The sequence below is a fragment of the Hyla sarda genome, chromosome 11, assembly GCF_029499605.1.
Source record: "Hyla sarda isolate aHylSar1 chromosome 11, aHylSar1.hap1, whole genome shotgun sequence".
In the NCBI taxonomy this organism is placed as follows: domain Eukaryota; kingdom Metazoa; phylum Chordata; class Amphibia; order Anura; family Hylidae; genus Hyla; species Hyla sarda.
The window spans coordinates 97,968,920-97,995,951 of NC_079199.1; the positions used below are offsets into that span (position 1 = coordinate 97,968,920).

At 41.4% G+C, this 27,032-nt stretch overlaps 1 protein-coding gene across 1 annotated transcript in view; it reads right to left on the reverse strand.

The window, feature by feature from the left end:
• Nucleotides 1-1,531: 1,531 nt before the first annotated feature.
• PEA15 (proliferation and apoptosis adaptor protein 15) overlaps nt 1,532-27,032 on the reverse strand; it is an 80,324-nt gene continuing 54,823 nt past the window's right edge. Inside the window, exons 2-4 of the mRNA XM_056544973.1 lie at nt 14,058-14,235; nt 2,711-2,866; nt 1,532-1,746 (exon numbers count right to left, since the gene is read on the reverse strand). Coding sequence (XP_056400948.1) covers nt 1,682-1,746; nt 2,711-2,866; nt 14,058-14,229 — 393 coding nt within the window. The 5' untranslated portion in view covers nt 14,230-14,235 and the 3' untranslated portion in view covers nt 1,532-1,681. The remainder of the gene's footprint in view (nt 1,747-2,710; nt 2,867-14,057; nt 14,236-27,032) is intronic.

Sequence of the window (27,032 nt, forward strand, 5' to 3'; positions counted from 1 at the left end):
AAGTAGCCATCTGATTGGTTGCTATGGGCAACTGGTTCACTCTTCCTCTACACAGGTTTTGATAAATCTCCCCATATGATACCAAAGGTTTATTGTTTCTCCTTAAGGAGAGCACCATAAAGACGTGTGGAGACTCAGGGGCCCATTCACACTACGTATTTTCTGAGCGGAATTCTGTGCAGCAGTCTCCCATTGTTTTCAATGGCGTTTTGCTGCACCGTTCACACTACAGAAATTCCAAATCCCAGAATGAACATTTTCCGCTCTGAAATGCGTTGCCCCCTATTGAGAAGTCGCATTTCCGAGTGGTCCTAGCGTCGGCTTGTGTTGCCAGCGCACGCTGCAGATGGAATCTAAGCCTGGAGTATTCCGTAGTGTGAATGAGCCCCTATAGGCCAATTAAGCTCCGCTGGGATTTCTGGGAAGAAGGATATGCAAAGCAGTTCTCTGACACCACCATAAAGGGTTACTCCACTCCCCTCAATGCAAGACTATGAGAGGGGGTGTGACGGCCGTCACTCCCCCTCCCATAGACTTGCATTAAGGGGGGGGGGGAGTGTGACGTCACGAGGGGCGAGATGTGACACCACAAAGGGGGCGTGGCAACCCCTGAAGCTTGCACCCAGTGTTCGGAACTAAGTGTTCCGAACCCTGGGGAGTAGAGTACCCCTTTAAGTTCCCCCAATTTCTAGAGGAAACTACCTCCAACAGGTGGCGTCAAAGAGCTGCTATGCGTCCATTAGACATTCGCCCAAGACCACTGAGTTGCCTATGTCTAATAGATTACAAGGACATTTGTTTTGTCGACTAGAATTTTTGATTTGTTGGCTTTGGCCTCCATTTTTTGCTTCCAAGCCCCTAAGACATCCAGCTCCATTGCTGTTGTGCAAAAATACTTGACCGTTATGTAGTGAAATGACTATAAAATTTTGTAGCCAAAAGTGGAGACTTATATTCTATACAATGGAATGTTCAGAGGAGACCAATCACCGTTTCCTTTAAGAAAGTGCACCTGTAACGGGAGGCGGCCATTTTTAAAACTGTTTTCTTTTCTGTAGAACTGGTTAAAGGCTTTAGAGAAGTCACTGTGTCCTACAAAACATTAACCCTCCGCCTTCAAAATGGCCACCTTCATACTTTACGGGACATGGATACAAGTCAATACATAAAGACACGGCACACCAACACACACACTCAATGCTCTTCTGACTGCACTACGCTCTCTGTTTCCGCCAAGGTCATGGCTAACCGGGTAGAAACAACAAAGGGGATAAAAATGTACAAGGGCCTTATTTCCATTTGCATAGAAATCTCCAAACCACAAAAAAATAAAATTAGAACCGTATTTAGCCACATTATCCAACGATAAGGATATATATATATATATATATATATATATCTAAAATAAAAAAAATGCTTCTACTTAATACACACGCTTACGAAACGCATCGTAGGACAGATTGCAGGTCACGGAGCACACACAACGGGATTAGGACTCTTGTTAGTGGTCATCGGTGGGTGCGGATTTTCCTTTCGCTCCCCGTCCCCCTCCCCTCCCCAATCTCTACTCCTGTGGTGGGATAACTCAGGGTGAGACCAGGGAGGTGTAAGGTAAACAAGAGGGATAGAACAATGGAGACCAAATAGGATTGAGTCTTCTCTCGTTCTCCTCTCGCCTTCTTCAGGCTTTCTTTGGTGGTGGGGCCAATTTGATGATTTCTTCTTCTGAAGGCTGCCTTATAATATCTGAGGGGGGAGGAAACAAAGATTAAAAACATTTATTGGGTAAAAGAAGTAAGCGCTAAGATATTAGACAGCAGAGGAACGAAACGCCTGAGCAACCTTATTACAAGGGGAACCATTCTGATCACTAGGAGAGGCAGTCAATGCTAGTGGGCCTAGGTGGTCACCACGGGAACTGTGACCATCATGGAACCTAGAGATGAAGACTATTAGGTGGCACAGATGGGCATGAGTTAGGTAGCGTTGTCCTAGTTTTAAAGGGTTATTCCTGCCAAAGACATCTTACGCCCCCTCCCATAGACATGAATGGAGGGGGCGTGGTGTCATGTCTCCAGTCCCGGAAGCAAAGAGGAGCTATAAAATGCGGGTGCTGCAGGGAGATAACGGGGGGAGGGGGTCCCAGCGGAGGGCCCCCCACGATCAGATATCTTATCCCCTATCCCCCTTTATATAGGCGATAAGATGTCTTTGGCCGGAATACCCCTTTAATCGTCCTGAATGAAGGTGACCAGACCAGATCCCCACTTCGAATGCTTCTGAAGATCAATCATATTACATGTTTCTTTTTAAAGGTGTATTCCAGGAATCAAAAATTAGGCCTTTTTTCTTTCAAAGACTGCGCCCTGTCTGTCTCCACTTTGGGTGTGGTATTACAACCTGCCTCCATTCACCTCAATGGAACTGAGCTGCAGAATTACACCCAATCTGGAGACAGACAGGGAAAGGTCTTTGAAAGAAAATAGGCCTGTTTTTTTATTTTATTCCTGGAATATCCCTTTAATGCTCTTGGGCCGCCCATAGCAGTTCCAGGATCTCCTCATTATTCCCTCTAATATTGCGTTTTCTTCTACCTGACCCTTGGCCTTTAGTTCACCTCAGTCAACAGGTTCTCGTATTTCCTATGGCTTATTTTATTTTTCTAACCTATACTATGGGCCATAGTGGAGAATCGGTCTCATTGACTTACCTTTGTATTTCTTAGCACTAGGGATCCGAGTGAGTTTTGTGTCGAGTTCTTCTTCTGCTGAAATTTTCAAAACTTTGGTCCTGTAGTCGATGACCATGGTGAGAAGGTCGGGGCGTCGAGAGATCTCGAAGATGTGTTCTATGTAGGACAGGTTATCTGGGAAATGTACAAACTCTGCATTAAAATATCACATCGTATACAGATCATAGTGTGATATCCCGATCCTGAAATGTAGACACAGGGCAGCCATGTTGTGCTTTAAGCGGGGAACGTGTCACAAGGACAAATTCCTCTAAAATTGTGGGAAGAAAGGATATTCTTATTTCCCAGAATTCCCAGTGGAACATCAATGGCCTCTTAGTCGTTACATGTCTTTATAACACTCCTTTAGGCTAAGTTTCCGCTTGTTTTTTTTCCTGCCACTGCAGTTTTAGAGCCAAACTCAGAAGTGTATTCAAAAGGAATAGGACATATAAAGGAAGGACTTACACTTCTCCTCCCTTATGGATCCACTTCTGACTTTGGCTCAAAAACTGCAGTGGCAGATGTCCAAAAACTGCCAGAAAAAAAGACAAGTGGAAACTTAGCCTAAGAGAAACATAACCCCTGTGAAATAATGGCATCAGTCAAGAAGATAACCCTATCTACCAGACTTAAAGGGGTATTCCAGGAAAAAACGTTTTTATATATCAACTGGCTCCAGAAAGTTAAACAGATTTGTAGATTACTTCTATTGAAAATTCTTAATCCTTTCAATAATTATCAGCAGCTGAAGTTGAGTTGTTGTTTTCTGTCTGACAACAGTGCTCTCTGCTAACATCTCTGCTTGTCCCGGGAACTGCACAGAGTAGAAGAGGTTTGCTATGGGGATTTGCTTCTAAACTGGGCGTTTCCCGAGACACGTGTCATCAGAGAGCACTTAGACAGAAAAGAACAACTCAACTTCAGCAGCTCATAAGTACTGAAAGGATTAAGATTTTTTAATAGAAGTAATTTACAAATCTGTTTAACTTTCTGGAGCCAGTTGATTATATATATATATATATATATATATATATATATATATATAAATAAAGTTTTTTTCCTGGATAACCCCTTTAAAGGGGTACTCCGCCCCTAGACATCTTATCCCATGTCCAGTGGCACCGCAGGCATCTGGTGCATGGAGCGAACTTCGCTCCGTGCCGGATTACTGGCGATGCGGGGCGGAGACTCGTGACGTAACCATCACGCCCCCTCCCATAGACTTGCACTGAGGGGGCATGGCCGTGATGTCACAAGCCTCTGGGGTTAAGGGGATAAGATGTCAAGGGGTGGAGTACCCCTTTAATGTGTACCTAAACATTCACACATAAAGTTTTGTACTTCAATGACCTCTGTCAACTTCCATTAGTCATGTACAATACTTATATGACCCCTGACAACCTCCATTTTGTATATACAATACCTGTATCACCCTGGTCAACCTTTGTACATTTCCTTTGTACAATAACTATGTGACCCCTGACAACCTCCATTTTCACTGTACAATATGTATATATCTTCTGACAACCTCCATTACCTATGTACAATACATGTATGACCCCTGACAACCTCCATTTTCACTGTACAATATGTATATAACTTCTGACAACCTCCATTACCTATGTACAATACATATATGACCCCTGACAACCTCTATTTCCCATGTAGAATACTGATATGTGTAAGGGTCGCGGCAGGTAGTGGATCCTCTGGGCCTGTGTGGAGGATGATGACGCGGGCCATGCCAGGGAGCGGAGTCTAAGGTGCCGTCCCCACAAAGCGGGACGGACTTTCTGCGGCAAGCGGGCACGCCCCGCCATCCGTATCCCAGCCCCGCCGACAGCGGGGACATGACAAGAGAGCGATCACGGCCAGAGTGCAGATGTTACAATATGACCCCTGACAAACCTCCATTACCCATGTGCAATATCTATATGACCCCGACAAACTCCATTTCTCATATACAATACCTATATGACCCCGACAAACTCCATTTCTCATATAAAATACCTATGTGACCCCGACAAACTCCATTTGCCATATACAATACCTATATGACCCCGACAAACTCCATTTCTCATATACAATACCTATATGACCCCGACAAACTCCATTTCCCATATACAATACCTATATGACCCCGACAAACTCCATTTCCCATATACAATACCTATATGACCCCGACAAACTCCATTTCCCATATACAATACCTATATGACCCGACAAACTCCATTTCCCATATACAATACATATTTGACCCTGACAAACTCCATTTCCCATATACAATACCTATATGACCTCGACAAACTCCATTTCCCATATACAACACCTATATGACCCTGACAAACTCCATTTCCCATATACAACACCTATATGACCCCGACAAACTCCATTTCCCATATACAACACCTATATGACCCTGACAAACTCCATTTCCCATATACAATACATATTTGACCCTGACAAACTCCATTTCCCATATACAACACCTATATGACCCCGACAAACTCCATTTCCCATATACAATACCTATTTGACCCCGACAAACTCCATTTCCCATATACAACACCTATATGACCCTGACAAACTCCATTTCCCATATACAACACCTATATGACCCCGACAAACTCCATTTCCCATATACAATACCTATTTGACCCCGACAAACTCCATTTCCCATATACAACACCTATATGACCCTGACAAACTCCATTTCCCATATACAATACATATTTGACCCTGACAAAATCCATTTCCCATATACAACACCTATATGACCCCGACAAACTCCATTTCCCATATACAATACCTATTTGACCCTGACAAACTCCATTTCCCATATACAACACCTATATGACCCCGACAAACTCCATTTCCCATATACAACACTTATATGACCCTGACAAACTCCATTTCCCATATACAACACCTATATGACCCTGACAAACTCCATTTCCCATATACAACACCTATATGACCCCGACAAACTCCATTTCCCATATACAACACCTATATGACCCCGACAAACTCCATTTCCCATATACAATACCTATATGACCCCGACAAACTCCATTTCCCATATACAATACCTATATGACCCCGACAAACTCCATTTCCCATATACAATACCTCAATGACTTCTTACAACCTCCATTTTCCTATATATAATACTTATATGGTTGTCTGTAGTATTACAGCCTAGTGGTTGACTTGCAATACCAAAAGCAAGACATGGACAAGTGTGGCGCTGTTTTTGAAGAAAATCATTTATTTTATTTTTTTATCCTGGACAACCCAGTCACACAGACATGTCAAAAGTTAAGATCAATCGGGGTCCCCCTCAGATCGTTAATTATAGCCGGGTAAAGTGAAAGGCAGCGCACTTCACTCCCTGGCTCGTCTGTAGTCTGACTTATTACAGGAGATGGGTTCTATTATAGTCTATGGAGCCCGTCTCCTGCATGTGGACACGTGATAACTAACAATATCTCGGAGATTGTTTTTTTTTTTTATATGGTGTGTGTGGTAGAAATAGTAAAAAAAAAAATATTATATAAATTAGTTATTTTATATATAAATTATTATATAAATTAGTTAATTAATTTATATATATGAATTTATATATTAAATAACTAATTTATATCATTTATATATTAAATAACTAATTTATATCATTTATATATTAAATAACTAATTTATATCATTTATATATTATTTAAATTAGTTCATTCATTTATATATTAATATATTATTTAGTTAATAAATAGATAAATGAGTTAATTTATATATATATATATATATTAATAATATATAATTTATTAGATAAATTAGTTAATCTATAAATTATTACGGTATATAAATTATTCATTTACTGTATATATATATATATATATATATACATATTAATATATTATTTAGTTACGGTAATATATAAATTAGTTAATTTATATATATTAATATATTAAATAACTAATTTATATATTAAATAACTAATGTATATCATTTATATATTATATAAATTAGTTAATTCATTTATATATTAATATATTAGTTAATTAATATATAAATTATTATATAAATTAGTTATTCATTTACTATATATATATATATATATATATATATATGTAAAATTAATATATTTAGTTAATTAATCTAGAAATGATTATATAAATTAGTTATTCATTTAATGTATAGATATATATATATATTAATATATTATTTAGTTAATATATACATTATATAAATTAGTTAATTCATTTATATATTAATATATTAGTTAATTAATATATAAATTATTATATAAATTAGTTATTCATTTACTATATATATATATATATATATGTAAAATTAATATATTTAGTTAATTAATCTAGAAATTATTATATAAATTAGTTATTCATTTACTGTATAGATATATATATATATTAATATATTATTTAGTTAATATATAAATTATATAAATGAGTTAATTTATATATATATTAATATATTAAATAACTAATTTATATATTAAATAACTAATGTATATCATTTTTATATTATATAAATTAGTTAATTCATTTATATATTAATATATTAGTTAATTAATGTATAAATTATTATATAAATTTGTTATTAATTTACTATATATATATATATACATTTTAATATATTTAGTTAATTAATCTATAAATTATTATATAAATCAACTAAAATGTCTATATCGCTCGATCTGCCGCTTTGGCCGTTCTGTAATAATAAACCTTCCCTTGTGTTTTCAGAGAAGCTTTATTGTCTTCTCATTGGATCTGCAGACAAGATCCTGATGCCGGGTGACATAAGGTACAATGCTTTGGTTGTTTGGATTCAACATGGCTCAGGCTTTCACGGATTGTTCTGCCGGATAACAAAGGCCTCGTCCTTGCATTTACTTCGGGGATTGTTCAGTCCCGACACATCCCCCCCCCCCCCTCCTCACCCACCACCCCCGGTCACATCCAACAAATCTCTTGTAAACGCCTTTTGGTCGGTTTTCAGGAAAACCCTCAGTCAGATCTCCAGACGTTGCGATAAATTATTGATAAACCACTCCTTCACCCGGTCCCAGTCTTGACCGACTTGTAGGAACGTGGCCTGGAGGACTGGAGCCATCAATGGGTTGGTCGTGAGTAATACAGTAATAAATACCGTTCATGCCTCCGATCCAGGCGTAGGAAGTTTTGAGTGGCTGGAAAGAGGAGAATGGCTGAATTCTTTAAAGTCTTGTTTTATTTCTACTCTACAGATGTAGCAGAGCTGTGCCTGTTATTTCACACCTCGCATGGGTATATCTCAGCGTGTTAAAGGGAGCAACCTACACGTGGGTAATAGCATGGTAGAACTCCCCTATTTAAAGGGGGTACTGCAGCCTAATACATCTCATCCCCTCTCCGCAGGATAGGAGATAAGTGGTCTATGACTGCAGTACTCCTTTAATTTATCTCAAGGAGAAAATATAGGTGAAAACACCTATACTTAAAGGGGTACTCTGCCCCTAGACATCTTAAGATGTCTGATCACAGGCATCCCGCTGCTGGGGACCCGCGATCTGTTTAACTTTCTGGCGCCAGTTGGTTTGAAAAAATTATTTCCCACCGCAGTACCCCTTTAATCCAGGTGCAATATGCCTACTTAGTCACCAATGTCAATACTTTAAGGTCTCCATCTTGCCAATCTCTCGTGGTTCAATGAGTTGTGTCCTGGCCCCGAGTCTCGATGGCTTCACGATTCTGTCCTTCCCTCTGCATTTACAGATCAAAACGTAGACTGCTCAGAGTTAGAGGGACCAAGCTCCACGTTGCCAGGGAACCAGGTTGGCAATGAGATGCCGAAGCTCAGGAAAGGTCATCCAGATCCAGCGCGCCAATGTAGAGAGAAATGTCACTTTAATTATAGTGTGAAAATAACAATCTCCTGTGCAAACAAGACTGGAGATAAGAGGGGGGGGGGGGGGGGGGCGCCGCTCTTCACTATTACTGATCAGAACAGGACTTGGGTTGGTGACCACAGACACATGGATGACAGGTAACAGCCCCAAATTCAAAAATTTTGTATATATATATATCTGACATCAGAATTGGCACTTGGGTGGACTGACACTTTGATAAAGAAATTCCTTAAAGGGGTACTCCGGCCCTAAGACATGTTATCCCCTATCCAAAGGATATGGGATAAGATGTCTGACCGTGGGGGTCCCGCCGTTGGGGACCACTGCAATCTTGCAATCGGCACCCACCTCTTTGAGCTGCACGCCGCACTGCTATGCATGATGATGATATGTGGCTGTGCGTGAAACGGCTGCTGTGGCCCACCCTGCGAAGCGCTACCTGCCTCCCCGCTCCCTCTACCCTCAGTGCCCACTGTATTTTACCAATTGATATGGAATAAAGTTACCTCAACCAAGCCCCTTATGGTGAGTGCTCTGTTCTTCCTTCTATTGCTGTTCATAATATAGTGTCTGTACCTGTGTTTGATGGGTGGTCTTACAATCCTTATGTGATCTTTGCCAATGTTCATTTTTAGCAGCTTACAAAATAAGTGTTGTCTCAGGCTTTTCATAGGTTGCAGTGCAGACCGAGACATTACATCCCAAGTCAGGTGTTGAAAGGGAGCATGACAGTGCTTCAGTTGGTGGAGCGACCACTGGGTGGGAGGGAGATCCTTCACAATTGTAGTTTCAAGCAAAGCACAGCATGGAAGGGAGCTTAGCTGTGCTGCAATGGGCAGGGTGACTGATGTGTAGTGACCTCACACCTACAAACAAGGGATTCTGTGACTTGTAGTTGGAGGGAGGGAACTCCAACGGGAAATAGCCATTTCACAAAAAGAAAGCAGTAGCATTATGGTGGACTCACAACACAGCCATTTAGCCCCATAACAAGCACAGATCCTTCCTAAGCATGTCCATTACTGTCTGGCAGGTAAGTAATAAAGTAACCTTATGTTGGATTACCCCTTTAATGGTAACCTAAATACGTGCCCAAAGGTGGCCATATACATACCTTCAATAGCTGTCAGACTAAGGTCTCTTTGGCCAATGGCTATCTCTCCTAATCGGCCCATACATGTTGTTATGTGTTTCCAATGGCAAGAGGAAGGGTAAGCTGTAGCCAGACAACCCCCCGAAATCATCTTAAAGGGGTACTCCAGTGGAAAACTTTTTATTTTTAAATGAACTGGTGCCAGAAAGTTAAACAGATTAGTATTTTACTTCCATTAACAAAATCATAACAAAATCATTAACAAAAACAAAATTACTTCCATTAACAAAATCTTTATCCTTCCAGTACTTATTAGCAGCTGTATGCTGCGGCGGAAATTCTTTGCTTTTCGAATTTCTTTTTTTGTCTTGTCCACAGTGCTCTCTGCTGACACCTCTGTCCGTGTCAGGAACTGTCCAGAGCAGCATAGGTTTGCGATGAGGATTTTTCTCCTGCTCTGGACAGTTCCTGATACGGGCATCAGGTGTCAGCAAAGAGCAGTGTGGACAAGACAAAAAAAGAAATTCAAAAAGAAAAGAATTTCCTCTGTAGCATACTGCGGCTAAAAAGTACTGGAAGGCTAAAGATTTTTTTTTTAATAGAAGTCATTTACAAATCTGTTTAACTTTCTGGCACCAGTTGATTTAAAAAAAAAAAAAAAAAAATATATATATATATATATATATATATATATATTTTCCACTGGAGTACCCCTTTAACTCTCTGAAAACTAAAGGGTCGAGTAGTTGAAATCCAACATTCCTGACCCTTCTCTCCTGCATCCTCTGTTGGGGAAGAGTTTGAAGACCCCCATATACTATAGATCAGTGTTTTCCAAAGAGTGTGTCTCCAGCTGTTGCGAAACTTCAACTTCCAGCATGCACGGACAGCCTTCGGCTGTCCGGGCATGCTGGAAGTTGTAGTTTCGCAACAGCTGGAGACACACTCTTTGGAAAAAAACACTACTATAGACAGCTGGTCTCACCAAAGTGTATGGTAGACGTTTTGGGCGCGGTACACCGCTTGTGGATATACACCGCTTGTGTTTTTTTTTTTTTTTTTCCCGCCAGGAGCCTTTAAATAAATCTCGGTTTAATAGATGACAAAGGGTTAAACGTTTTCACAGCGGCAGGGGAGCAGCGTCGCCGGCGGTGGTCCCTCCGAAGGCATCAGACAAGCATTGGCATGGCAACAGAGAGACTCTAAGACGGGCCTGACCAGCTGAGAATTGATGTAAAGGCCTCGGTGTGGGTCCCCTCCCTCCGATTGCGCCATAGGGCATAAGCACTTCTGTAACCGTTGCTTCTCCTCAGCTAACGTCCCCGGTATAAAGAAAATCGCAGCAGACACCAGTGCTCCCCTAAGGCGGATGTATCTGTGAAAACCGGCGCCAGCAAATCGGATTTATCATGACTTAAGGGCGCATTCACGCCACGTTTTTGCAGTACGGTTCCCGCCTCAGGTTTTTGATGAAAAACGGATTCCTCAAAACCGGACTAAACTGTATCGAAACGTGTGTACAAAAGTCAACCCGTATACAGTTTGAAAAATGATGTCCGGTTGCATCCGTTTTTTTAAGACAAAAACTTACACGTTTTTAACTTTTCCCTCCATTTTGAATAAAGTTTCACTTGTTTGATTGAAATTCCAAGAAAAAAAAAAACTGAGCAAAGTCAAAATCCGTTTGGTGAAAACCAGATGGGACCGTACGCACATACAGTTCTGTACAGTTCCCATTGACTTCCATGTTAAAAAAAAAAACGTATACGGTTTAATACAGTTTTTCACCCGGACCGAAAACCGTAGTAGACTACGGTTTCAGTTACGGGGAAAAAAAACTGACAAAACCGTACAGAATGCAAAATGGACACAACCTGATGCATCTTTTGGCATACGGTTTTAAATGGAGAGTCAATGCATACGGTTTTCAATACGGTTCCGTACGGTTTTTACACTGAAAACGTATACGGGAACGGTATTGCAAAAACGTGGTGTGAATGCAGCCTAATATGGGGTTATTTGTAGGCATGGTCTGTCAAATACAATATGGCGACCAAGGTGTCGTCCATTACACCATATAAAGGGGGAACAGAGGGCACTAGGTTACAGCAATCAGTCCAGTCACCGGTCCTCGGGGGCGGGTTCCTGTGGCTGGGCCCCACCCTTGAGGCTTGAGTGACGTGTCTCTCTCTAGCAGTGTATAGAATATATGTGTATATAAGGGATGACACATTGGGGGAGATTTATCAAAACCTGTCCAGAGGAAACGTTGTTGAGTTGCCCATAGCAACCAATCAGCTCGATTCTTTCATTTTTTGAAAAGGCATTTGAAAAATGAAAGAAGCGATCTGATTGGTTGCTATGGGCAACTCGGCAACTTTTCCTCTAGATGGGTTTTGATAAATCTCACCCATTATTCAAGCCGGTGAGTGGGGAGCAGCTTCCAGGACCCGCCCTGATGACAAGTTATGCCCGAGCGGGTCAGAGTAATTCATAATGTCTCGGCACTAGTTTTATGCTGTCCGTTGTTAGGGCAGCATGAAACTGACAGATTCCCGTTAAATCAGGTAAAAAAAATAATAATAAAAAAGCAGCAGAGGTATATAGCATTGCTTACATGTCTGAAACCCCCAAAATCCATTTGTTTTGGGGGGTTTCAGTCCTGTACGTTGTGGTTGAGCAGTTGCTCAGTATTACAATTCCCAGAATTCATTGCTTTCCATTCCACCCTGCCTTCTCCCTTCCCACAGCGCTCCTGCCAGTTCCTCGTCCAGAGATGTTGCAGGACATCTAATTTCACAGCAGACTATCACACAATCAGTGAGGTTGCAGCACCTGCTATTCATTCCCTGTCTGCTCCAATGCCTGTGGCATTGCTCATCACAAGGCAGCATGGTGTAAATATGTATATGTGTAACAAGGAGATGGTGATGTACCTATAAGGCATGGTTAAAAGTGATGACATCACTAAGGGGGTAGGGCTAATGATCCAGTCAAACCTCCTGAGACATTGGTGCTGAGACAAAACCAGACTGACAATGAGAGGACTACACAACTTTATTTTAGTAGAGAGAGATGAGCCAGGAAGCTATTGAGACAACACCACACTGACAATGAGAGGACTACACAATGTCCTGTTAGTAGCTACCAGGCTTCTCTCCTGAGACAACACCCCACTGACAATTAAAGGACTACACAACTTTCTGTTCAGAGAGAGGGAGGAGCCTGGTAGCTACTGAGACAACACCACACTGACAATGAGAGAACTACACAACTTTCTGTTTAGAGAGAGGGAGGAGCCTGGTAGCTACTGAGACAACACCTCACTGACAATGAGAGGATTACACAACTTCCTGTCAGGGGTGAATAACGCAATTGCACACTGAAGCCGTTACAAGTTGTGTTAGCACTATAATAGTGACATATCTGGTGATAGTCTAATTTTAATACAATTTTCTGAAACCCGAATTTGACTTTAACAAATATGAGAATATAACAACATATCTGAACTATTTTTCAATAGCAATATGGAAACTCCACAAGCTGCTGTATTTTGTAGTTCATATTATAAAGGGGTACTCTGGCCCCAAGACATCTTATCCCCTATCCTTCGGATAGGGGATAAGATGTCTTTGGGCCAGAGTACCCCTTTAAATATACTTGCATTGAGGGGGCGGAACGTGATGTCACACGGGGGGCGGAGTCGTGATGTCACGATACTCCGTCCCCGTGGTCTGGAGGCATAAGACTGAGAGTCTCCAGCGCTTCCGGCAGTACTTACAGGTGAGTGCTGCATGCTAGATTTCGGGGGTCCCCACCGGCGGGACCCCAGCGATCAGACATTTTATCCCCTATCCTTTGGATGGAGGATAAGATGTCTTGGGGCCGGAGTACCCCTTTAATAACCGTCTAGTGTTCATGAAGACCTGGACCCTAAATATCCACAAAAATCATATTAAAGGGGTTATCCAGGATTAGGAAATATATTGCTCTTTTGTTTCTTCAGAAACAGCGCCACCCTTATGTCTAGTATTGCAGTTTTACTGAAGGAAATGCACCTGAGTTGTAATACCTCACACAACCTGAGAACAAGAGTGGCGCTGTTTTTAGAAGAAAGCAGCTACGTCTTTTTTATCCTGGATAACTCCATTAAGTTTCATCTGTAGCTTCCAGGTATGAAGACTTTACCTAGAACAGCTCTAGCCAGAAACAGTTCTCCCCCCAGGGTCATGGCGCGGTGTGTTATACAATAGGAAGGGGATATTAGGCCCCTGTTATCTGGAGATTATCCAGCCATAGGTCATGCCCCAGTATTCAGGCCTTACCTTTTGCCAATTTATCATGTTTTTCCAGGAAATTGAACCAGTCTTGGCAGGAGGTGATTTCCTCGCTCTTTTCGCTGGGGATATCCTCCTTGCAGGCTGATTTTAATTGGTCTAAATCCTCATTGGTAATGTTTTCAGAAAGCTCCTGCAACAAAGCGTCGTACTCCTCCATGGCAGCCTGGAAATAAGATGAAGATAAAATTAGTAAAATGTATAAAACTGCTCCTATAGACAAGAATATAACTACTATAATACTGCTCCTATGTACAAGAATATAACTACTATAATACTGCTCCTATATACAAGAATATAACTACTATAATACTGCTCCTATATACAAGAATATAACTACTATAATACTGCCTCCTATATACAAGAATATAACTACTATAATACTGCTCCTATATACAAGAATATAACTACTATAATACTGCTCCTATATACAAGAATATAACTACTATAATACTGCTCCTATATACAAGAATATAACTACTATAATACTGCCTCCTATATACAAGAATATAACTACTATAATACTGCTCCTAGATACAAGAATATAACTACTATAATACTGCTCCTATGTACAAGAATATAACTACTATAATACTGCTCCTATATACAAGAATATAACTACTATAATACTGCTCCTATATACAAGAATATAACTACTATAATACTGCCTCCTATATACAAGAATATAACTACTATAATACTGCTCCTATATACAAGAATATAACTACTATAATACTGCTCCTATATACATGAATATAACTACTATAATACTGCTCCTATATACAAGAATATATCTACTATAATACTGCCTCCTATATACAAGAATATAACTACTATAATACTGCTCCTATATACAAGAATATAACTACTATAATACTGCTCCTATATACAAGAATATAACTACTATAATACTGCTCCTATATACAAGAATATAACTACTATAATACTGCCTCCTATATACAAGAATATAACTACTATAATACTGCTCCTAGATACAAGAATATAACTACTATAATACTGCTCCTATGTACAAGAATATAACTACTATAATACTGCTCCTATATACAAGAATATAACTACTATAATACTGCTCCTATATACAAGAATATAACTACTATAATACTGCCTCCTATATACAAGAATATAACTACTATAATACTGCTCCTAAATACAAGACTATAACTACTATAATACTGCCTCCTATATACAAGAATATAACTACTATAATACTGCCTCCTATATACAAGAATATGACTACTATAATACTGCCTCCTATATACAAGAATATAACTACTATAATACTGTTCCTATATACAGGAATATAACTACTATAATACTGCTCCTATATACAAGAATATAACTACTATAATACTGCTCCTATATACAAGAGTATAACTACTATAATACTGCTCCTATATACAAGAATATAACTACTATAATACTGCTCCTATATACAAGAATATAACTACTATAATACTGCTCCTATAGACAAGAATATAACTACTATAATACTGCTCCTATATACAAGAATATAACTACTATAATACTGCTCCTATATACAGGAATATAACTACTATAATACTGCCCCTATATACAAGAATATAACTACTATAATACTGCTCCTATAGACAAGAATATATCTACTATAATACTGCCTCCTATATACAAGAATATGACTACTATAATACTGCCTCCTATATACAAGAATATAACTACTATAATACTGCTCCTATAGACAAGAATATAACTACTATAATACTGCTCCTATATACAAGAATATAACTACTATAATACTGCTCCTAAATACAAGACTATAACTACTATAATACTGCCTCCTATATACAAGAATATAACTACTATAATACTGCCTCCTATATACAAGAATATGACTACTATAATACTGCCTCCTATATACAAGAATATAACTACTATAATACTGCTCCTATATACAAGAATATAACTACTATAATACTGCCTCCTATATACAAGAATATAACTACTATAATACTGATCCTATATACAAGAATATAACTACTATAATACTGCTCCTATATACAAGAACATAACTACTATAATACTGCTCCTATATACAAGAATATAACTACTATAATACTGCTCCTATATACAAGAATATAACTACTATAATACTGCTCCTATATACAAGAATATAACTACTATAACACTGCCTCCTATATACAAGAATATAACTACTATAATACTGCTCCTATATACAAGAATATAACTACTATAATACTGCGCCTATATACAAGAATATAACTACTATAATACTGCTCCTATATACAAGAATATAACTACTATAACACTGCCTCCTATATACATGAATATAACTACTATAACACTGCCTCCTATATACAAGAATATAACTACTATAATACTGCCTCCTATGTACAAGAATATAACTACTATAATACTGCTCCTATATACAAGAATATAACTACTATAATACTGCTCCTATATACAAGAATATAACTACTATAATACTGCTCCTATATACAAGAATATAACTACTATAACACTGCCTCCTATATACAAGAATATAACTACTATAACACTGCCTCCTATATACAAGAATATAACTACTATAATACTGCTCCTATGTACAAGAATATAACTACTATAATACTGCTCCTATATACAAGAATATAACTACTATAATACTGCTCCTATATACAAGAATATAACTACTATAATACTGCTCCTATATACAAGAATATATCTACTATAATACTGCTCCTATATACAAGAATATAACTACTATAACACTGCCTCCTATATACAAGAATATAACTACTATAACACTGCCTCCTATATACAAGAATATAACTACTATAATACTGCTCCTATGTACAAGAATATAACTACTATAATACTGCTCCTATATACAAGAGTATAACTACTATAATACTGCTCCTTATGTACAGAACAGTTAGCCGTATACATGATTGGTCAGGTGATGTGTTGCTCGGTTCAGATATCATGACACTTATTAGTACAGTTCCTGTAATGTTTGCAGTAGTTCAGGTTGTCATGTGACGGAAGTAACAGATCGGAGGCTTTCTGTGAATGAGCCGCCATTGACATGGCGTGTTGAGTGTGTCGAGTTGTCGCACGCTGTATGGCGCTGGCAGAGTCGAGGTGATGAACTGTTAATGACACAACACCCGGTTTGTCTTCATACTTCACACCCCATATGCCGAGATAAAAATTCTCCACATTCCTAAGAATTAACAGCTTCAGCTTCTTGGTTGTACGGTATTCTATTGTCTATACACAGCTATATGGCGCTAGGAGTGGTGGTATCACTGAGACACCATGTGCCACTCATGATGCCCACAGCCAGGGTCGGCTCTACCTATAGGCAAAGTAGGCAGCTGCCTAAAGCGCACTCTTAATGCTCTGGACAGTTCCAGACATGGACAGAGGTGTCAGCAGAGAGCACTGTGGTCAGACAGAAAATAAATTACTCTGTAGAATACAGCAGCTGATAAGTACTGGAAGGATTAAGATTTTTAAATAGAAGTAATTTACAAATCTGTTTAACTTTCTGGCACCAGTTGATTTAAAAATAATAAATAAAAAAGGATTTCCGGAGTACCCCTTTAGGCGATAGGGAGCTATTAACCCCTTAAGGACGCAGGACGTAAATGTACGTCCTGGTGAGGTGGTACTTAACGCACCAGGACGTACAGTTACGTCCTGTGCATAACCGCGGGCATCGGAGCGATGCCCGTGTCATGCACGGCTGATCCCGGCTGCTGATCGCAGCCAGGGACCCGCCGGCAATGGCCGACGCCCGCGATCTCGCGGGCGTCCGCCATTAACCCCTCAGGTGCCGGGATCAATACAGATCCCGGCATCTGCGGCAGTTCGCGATTTAAATGAACGATCGGATCGCCCGCAGCGCTGCTGCGGGGATCCGATCATTCAGAACGCCGCACGGAGGTCCCCTCACCTTCCTCCGTGCGGCTCCCGGCGTCTCCTGCTCTGGTCTGTGATCGAGCAGACCAGAGCAGGAGATGACCGATAATACTGATCTGTTCTATGTCCTATACATAGAACAGATCAGTATTAGCAATCATGGTATTGCTATGAATAGTCCCCTATGAGGACTATTCAAGTGTAAAAAAAAATGTAAAAAAAAGTAAAAGTAAAAAAAAAGTGAAAAATCCCCTCCCCCAATAAAAAAGTAAAACGCCCGTTTTTCCTATTTTACCCCCAAAAAGCGTAAAAAACATTTTTTATAGACATATTTGGTATCGCCGCGTGTGTAAATGTCCGAACTATTAAAATAAAATGTTAATGATCCCGTACGGTGAACGGCGTGAACGAAAAAAAAAATTTCCAAAATTCCTACTTTTTTAATACATTTTATTAAAAAAAAATTTATAAAAAATGTATTAAAAGTTATTTATATGCAAATGTGGTATCAAAAAAAATTACAGATCATGGCGCAAAAAATGAGCCCCCATACCGCCGCTTATACGGAAAAATAAAAAAGTTAGAGGTCATCAAAATAAAGGGATTATAAACGTACTAATTTGGTTAAAAAGTTTGTGATTTTTTTTAAGCGCAACAATAATATAAAAATATATAATAATGGGTATCATTTTAATCGTATTGACCCTCAGAATAAAGAACACGCGTCATTTTTACCATAAATTGTACGGCGTGAAAACAAAACCTTCCAAAATTAGCAAAATTGCGTTTTTCGTTTTAATTTCCCCACAAAAATAGTGTTTTTTGGTTGCGCCATACATTTTATGATATAATGAGTGATGTCATTACAAAGGACAACTGGTCGCGCAAAAAACAAGCCCTCATACTAGTCTGTGGATGAAAATATAAAAGAGTTATGATTTTTAGAAGGCGAGGAGGAAAAAATTTAAACGTAAAAATTAAATTGTCTGAGTCCTTAAGGCCAAAATGGGCTGAGTCCTTTAGGGGTTAAAGAGGTACTCCGGGTGGAAAACTTTTTTTTTTTTTTTTTTAAATCAACTGGTGCCAGAAAGATAAACAGATTTGTAAATTACTTCTATTAAATAATCTTAATCCTTCCAGTACTTATTAGCTGTGGAATACTTCAGAGGAAATTATTTTCTTTTTGGAACACAGAGCTCTCTGCTGACATCACGAGCACAGTGCTCTCTGCTGACATCTCTGTCCATTTTAGGAACTGTCCAGAGCAGCATATGTTTGCTATTGGGATTTTCTCCTACTCTGGACAGTTCTTAAAATGGACAGAGATGTCAGCAGAGAGCACTGTGCTCGTGATGTCAGCAGACAGCTCTGTGTTCCAAAAAGAAAATAATTTCCTCTGTAGTATTCAGCAGCTAATAAGTACTGGAAGGATTAAGATTTTTTAATAGAAGTAATTTACAAATCTGTTTAACTTTCTGGCACCAGTTGATAAAAAAAAAAAAAAAAAAAAGTTTTCCACCGGAGTACCCCTTTAATCCCTAGCAGTAGCCTTCCGAAAAGGTTTGAGGGGCATCTCTTTTTTTTTTAAGGGGATTGAGAGGACATAAGAGGTCCATTCGCTATACATTCTCTATACAAGCCCCCTAATCCCTAATATCACAGACTCCATGTAAATTGGGAGCAGCCTGACGTGATCGCCCCCCCCCAACCCCCCCACCCCTCCCCGCTCACAGCTCGGGGAAACTAATTAACAGTTATTAGCTGCATCTTTACACTTGATTGCATGGGAGACGGAGGGGGGAGGGGCAGATCCGAGGGGTGTGAAGAGAAATGCTAAAAACTGGAGCAGGTGACGTCCTGGAAGATGTGTGCAGCAGGTGAGGCCTGCCGTCTCCTGAAAGAATCACAATTGATGCTGTTTTAATGAGGTTACACGTCCTCCGCTTTTTCATGTCGGTGTAATAATCATCATGTATCCTCTGCCGAGGTGTCAGCCACAGGAATTAATTGGCTAACCACAGGTTAATTGGCGCTGGTCGGTAAAAATCATTAAAACAATGTGGCTTTTTATTTGGAAAAAAGGATATATTTTAAAGGAACAGTCCAGAAAATAATACACTGTGTTAGTAGTGGTATAGGGTCTGCAGGGGCAGGGCTTGGATTCTTCTGGGGTGTGCTCTGCCATGCCCCGCCCCCACGGACCCAGTATTAGTGTATACATTTACCTGGAGCGTTAAACATCGATAAGAGAAGTAACTTAAAGGTAATTACCATATAATATGTACAAGTGTGTTGGGGGAGTTATTCCTCAGCCCCACCTCTTTAAGGAATCTAGTGAATGATCCCCAAAAATCTTTGCACCCCTAGGAGAGGGGAAGTTACAATTTCTTTAAAGGGGTACGCCGGTGGAAAACTTTTTTTTTTTTTTTTAATCAACTGGTGCCAGAAAGTTAAACAGATTTGTAAATAACTTCTATTTAAAAAAAATCTTAATCCTTCCAGTACTTTTTAGGGGCTGTATATTACAGAGGAAATTCTTTTCTTTTTGGATTTCTCTTCTGTCACGAGCACAGTGCTCTCTGCTGACACCTCTTTCCATTTTAGGAACTGTTCAGAGCAGCCTATGTTTGCTATGGAGATTTTCTCCTGCTCTGGACAGTTTCTAAAATGGATAGCAGAGGTCAGCAGAGAGCACTGTGGTTGTGACAGAAGAGAAATCCAAAAAGAAAAGCATTTGCTCTGTAGTATACAGCCCCTAAAAAGTACTGGAAGGATTAAGATTTTTTTTTTTAATAGAAGTAATTTACAAATCTGTTTAACTTTCTGGCACCAGTTGATTAAAAAAAAAAAAGTTTTCCATGGGAGTACCCCTTTAAACACTTTATTAATAGAGCCACAGTTTTAGCTACTAGAACCCAACCCCTAAACTGTACTGTGGGGTTAGGGGGCTTCCCAATGTAGTAACACATACATGTGTGAATAGACCCTTAGTTGTCAGTAGTGACGGGCCCAAAGGGCACTATGGGCCCATCACTACTGACAACTAAGGGTCTATTCACACGGCGGATTTCCACCTCAAATTAAAGCCCATAGACTTCTATGGGATTTCGCACTCCCATTCCCACTTCTGAATTTCCGCTTGCGGAAATTCAGAAGTGTGAATGGGAGTGCGGAATCCCATAGAAGTCTATGAGCTTTAATTTGAGGCGGAATTCCGCAAGCGGAAATTCAGAAGTGTGAATGGGAGTGCGGAATCCCATAGAAGTCTATGGGCTTTAATTTGAGGCAGAATTCCGAAAGTGGAAATTCAGAAGTGTGAATAAACCCTAATACTGAACATTAAGGGGGCAAAGTAGTAATGGACAGCCCCAACAAACAACACAGATGGGTCCTAAGGTACTGACTCTGCTCTTCCAAGTGTTAATTATCTGGTTCTTATCTGGTAATTGGGTGCCCTCAGTTGGTGACACACATAGCAGCGGTAAGTAGTAGATACATCCAGCCCTGTATCTTTAACTTGGCCAACAAGGCCCAGGCCTAGGGCACTACTTTATCAGGGGCGGTGGCTTGGGACAAGAATATTAATCTTGGCAGCTGCCACCAACTTTATCAAGTTATATGTATTGAGGTCGCCACCCCTCCCAGATAAGCACCGCCCCGAACCCATTAGGAAGCTCCGCCCCCTAACTTGTAGGTCTAGGGCAGCACAAAAACCTAAATACAACACTAGACACACTACAGGCTGATGGGGTGGGCTTGATATAGGTGGATAGCACTTAGTAAATTAGTGCTACTTGCCCTTTAATACCATGGTCAGTGCCACTGGGACCGCCCCCCTTCTATTACGTAACTGGTGCCCAGCGGAGGCGGACATGCTGTCTGTGAGGTTACCACACAGGGCAAAGATGACTGTGCCATATACTGTCGGCACCATCCTGATGGTTATCACATGTGACACTGACTGGGGAGTGTACTGCAGGCGGCTGCACCGCACAGACACTGCGACAAACCCGTATCCACCATATGTGCCAGAGCCGGCGTACACCGCAAGAGGGGTCACACAGGACAGCGCTCCGTAATGTCAGGGTACAGCAGCTCAGCAGACAGTATCACACCTGAGGGGTTTGGATACTCCAGCTCAACAGAGAGTATTATGCATGATGTGCTTAGATACCGGGGCTCAGCAGACAGTATCACACAGGATAGATTTAGACACCGAGGCTCAGCAGACAGTATCACACAGGATAGATTGAGATACCGAGGCTCAGCAGACAGTATCACACAGGATAGATTTAGATACCGAGGCTCAGCAGACAGTATCACACAGGATAGATTGAGATACCGAGGCTCAGCAGACAGTATCACACAGGATAGATTTAGACACCGAGGCTCAGCAGACAGTATCACACAGGATAGATTTAGATACCGAGGCTCAGAAGACAGTATCACACAGGATAGATTTAGATACCGAGGCTCAGCAGACAGTATCACACAGGATAGATTTAGATACCGAGGCTCAGCAGACAGTATCACACAGGATAGATTTAGATACCGAGGCTCAGCAGACAGTATCACACAGAATAGATTTAGTCACCGAGGCTCAGCAGACGGTATCACACAGGATAGATTTAGATACCGAGGCTCAGCAGACAGTATCACACAGGATAGATTTAGATACAGAGGCTCAGCAGACAGTATCACACAGGATAGATTTAGATACCGAGGCTCAGCAGACAGTATCACACAGGATAGATTTAGATACAGAGGCTCAGCAGACAGTATCACACATGATAGATTTAGATACAGAGGCTCAGCAGACAGTATCACACAGGATAGATTTAGATACAGAGGCTCAGCAGACATTATCACACATGAGGGGTTTAGATGCAGAGGCTCAGCAGACAGTATCACACATGATAGATTTAGATACAAAGGCTCAGCAGACATTATCACACATGAGGGGTTTAGATGCAGAGGCTCAGCAGACAGAGTCACATATGATAGATTTAGATACAGAAGCTCAGCAGACAGTATCACACATGAGGGGTTTAGATACACCAGCTCAACAGACAGTATCATGCATGATGTGCTTAGATACAGAGGGTCAGCAGACAGTATCACACATGATAGATTTAGATACAGAGGCTCAGTAGACAGCATAACACCTGATGGGTTTAGATACTCCAGCTCAACAGACAGTATCATGCATGATGTGCTTAGATACTGAGGCTCAGCAGACAGTATCACACAGGATAGATTTAGATACAGATGCCTAGCAGAAAATATCTCACATGATAGCATCTAAGATGAGAGTATCAACTATGTGCTTAGATGCAACAGTTCAGCAGACAGTATAACATATGATAGGCTTAGATACAAAAGCTCATCAGGCAGTGTGACACATAATAGGCTTAGATACGGAGATTCAGCAGTCGCTTTTACACCTGGTATGCTTAGATACAGCAACTCGGCAGAAATAACACACATTCTAATATTAGATACAAGGCCGCTCAGCCGCTGATAACGCTGTGTCCTTACACAAGGACCAGACCCAGGGCTCAAGCTTTGCAGGAATGTGTGGGAACTGAGTTCCTGCACTTTTTCCACAGCAGGAATACCGTTCCCATTAGCAGGACCAGGCCTTGAGTTGAAATCTTGGGTGAGTTCCTACATTTTTTTTTCCCTAAGGACTTGACCCCGACAGGCCCCTGTGATAACTCTGTGCCCTTACACAAGGACCAGGCCTGATCAGCTGACCAGCCTCATGGGCAGTTTGGGAGGTTACTACTTAACTCTTTCCACACCATAACATTTCTTGTTTTTGGTTTCTTGACTTTAATATGGAGGTGATCAGAATCCATATAGGTGCCCAGTTATAGGACCTCCATAACAGTGACAACTAGAGTACCCCCATAACAGTGGCAACCAGAGTACCCCCATAACAGTGACAACAAGAGTACCCCCATAACAGTGACAACCAGAGTACCCCCATAACAGTGACAACCAGAGTATCCCAATAACAGTGTCAACCAGAGTACCCCCATAACAGTGACAGCCAGAGTACCCCCATAACAGTGACAGCCAGAGTACCCCCATAAGTGACAGCCAGAGTACCCCCATAACAGTGACAACCAGAGTACCCCCATGAAAGTGACAGCAATGGAACCTCCATAACAATGACAAAAAGAGTACCCCCATAACAGTGACAGCCAGAGTACCCCCATAACAGTGACAACCAGAGTACCCCCATAACAGCGACAACCAAAGTACCCCATTACAGTGACAACCAGAATATCCCCATTACAGTGACAACCAGAGTACCCCATTACAGTGACAACCAGAGTACCCCATTACAGTGACAACCAGAGTACCCCCATTACAGTGACAACCAGAGTACCCCATTACAGTGACAACCAGAGTACCCCCATTACAGTGACAACCAGAGTACCCCCATAACAGTGACAACCAGAGTACCCCCATAACAGTGACAGCCATAGTACCCCCATGACAGTGACAGCAATGGAACCCCCATAGCAGTGACAACCAGAGTACCCCATGAAAGTGACAGCAATGGAGCCTCCATAACAATGACAACCAGAGTACCCCCATAACAGTGACAGCCAGAGTACCCCCATAACAGTGACAACCAGAGTACCCCCATAACAGCGACAACCAAAGTACCCCATTACAGTGACAACCAGAGTACCCCCATTACAGTGACAACCAGAGTACCCCATTATAGTGACAACCAGAGTACCCCCATTACAGTGACAACCAGAGTACCCCATTACAGTGACAACCAGAGTACCCCCATTACAGTGACAACCAGAGTACGTGGCAGCCATTGGCTTTTTATAACAGCCCCAGTGCCCTACAACAGTGACAGCAATGGAACCTCCATAACAGTGACAGCCTCAGTGCCCCACAACGACACCCACAGTTGTCCCTGGACAATATTATTATCAGTAACATTACATAATGGAAATTGTAGTGTCTGCATCTACATAGACACTGAACGGCCATAACATTAACCCCTTGCCTGATGTATCCCCCCCCCCCCCCCCGACAGACACCATTCCCTGTAATGACTGATTGGTGTATAGACTCATGTATTACACATATATTACACCATCTTCTGTATAATATGGGATTGTATATATATCAGCGGGGTCACTGTCAGGAAGTTAGGGCGACATTGTCCAGATCCTTTCCTGTCATAACATTTATTTAAAAGCGACTTCCTCACCTAAGATGTCACTCAAGCATCCCCATCATCTGCTTTACTTCACAATATTATATAGAGAAACATCATATATAATCCCCCAGAAGAGTCAGATTTTATATAGACACTGCACAGTACCACTTCTCCTGTCCTGTATACTGGGTGTAATTATCAGTATCTGCTCTTATTCTGTATATATGGACACTGCACAGTACCACTTCTCCTGTCCTGTATACTGGGTGTAATTATCAGTATCTGCTCTTATTCTGTATATAAGGACACTGCACAGTACCACTTCTCCTGTCCTGTATACTGGGTGTAATTATCAGTATCTGCTCTTATTCTGTATATATACACTGCACAGTACCACTTCTCCTGTCCTGTATACTGGGTGTAAACCTCAGGTGGATCGGGTGTGGTTTGTCTGTAGAGTCAGTGCTGCTGCTGGGAGGCGATCTGAGTGGTTCCTGCTCCCTTCTGCCTGGAGGGGAGTAGGTTTTCTTGGGATGCAGGAGGAGAGCGAGACCCAGGCCTCTGGTTCCCGTAGTAGGCCGGCGGGGACAGAGGAAGCACAGCGACTGGCCTGTTCAGAGGGTGTAAGGAGACCTGGTGGGGGAAGCAGCAATGTTTTTCCTGCCCCCCCCCCCCTCTGGATCCAAGCCTAAGCCGAGAGGTTTTGGTGGAAAACTTGAATGTGAAGGATTGGGGTGTGTGGAGGCCCCAGGAGTCTGTCAGCGACTACAGCTCAAGAATTGCCTATCTTCTGCGGGCCTTTAAAATGAATGGCAGAGCTGAAAAGCGCTCGAGTGCGGGCAAACACCACGACCGGGAGCATGCGCGCAGAGGCCAATAAGGACATTACAAAGATAAAAACTGAAATGAACATGATTGAAAAGAAACGGATGGACATCCAGACCAACAGTGGTCCTTTTCTGGAAAAGCTAAGTAACCAGGAGAGGTTTGAGGAAATTAAGGGGTTAAGTGACCCCATGGCTGGAGCAGAGGAGGATGGTGACCCCATTATGACCCAGGATCCATCACAGGGGTCTCAGAGCGGGATCTGCCTTGGACAAGCACCTCCAGCCTCAGCGCCAGGATCCCGGAGGAGGACAGCAGTGACCCCGGGTGGAGACTCATGGCGGTCATCAGGGAGATGGAGTCTCTGGTTCATTTGGAGAGCTCTACTTTCAGAGATGACCCTGTACTGGATGAGGAGAAAGAGGAGAGGTGACAAGAAAAGGGGTGAGTCGGTGTCATTTTCTTATGTCCCCCTTTCCCCAGCTCCACCTAGTCAGGGCCCCGCGGTGGGTTCTATTTAGGGGAAGAGCAGTGGGCAGAGTATGGAGGTTCCTACAGGAGAGTCACGTGACACTGTTTTAGCTTGTAGTAGCGGTAAGAGCGTCGGAGCAATTTTGGCTGTGAAGCCGGACATGTTTGGTGAGGTCAGCAACCCAGCGGGAGGCTGCTTTTCTTCGGCGCCGGGTCAGGGCAAGGCGGGCAGGGGTAAAGCTTTGGTCCCGGAGAGAAGGAGCGAGGGCGGAGATAAGCGGTGCCATGGGCATAGCAGGCTCCGCGGTGGGGTCTGCAGAAGGTGTGTTTTCTACTGTCGGGGTGTCGTCTGCAGAGGCTTCTCGTGAGGGAACCTCATCTGCGATTGGGGCAGGCGGCACCTCGGCAGGGATAATAAAACCGGCCAAGGCTGGACTGGCTATGGCAGCTGCTAAAGCCGTTGAAAAAATTAAAGGGACTGTCCTTGAACCCATGGGGGCAGGAGGTTCTGTGGACAAAATCCCAAAAACTGT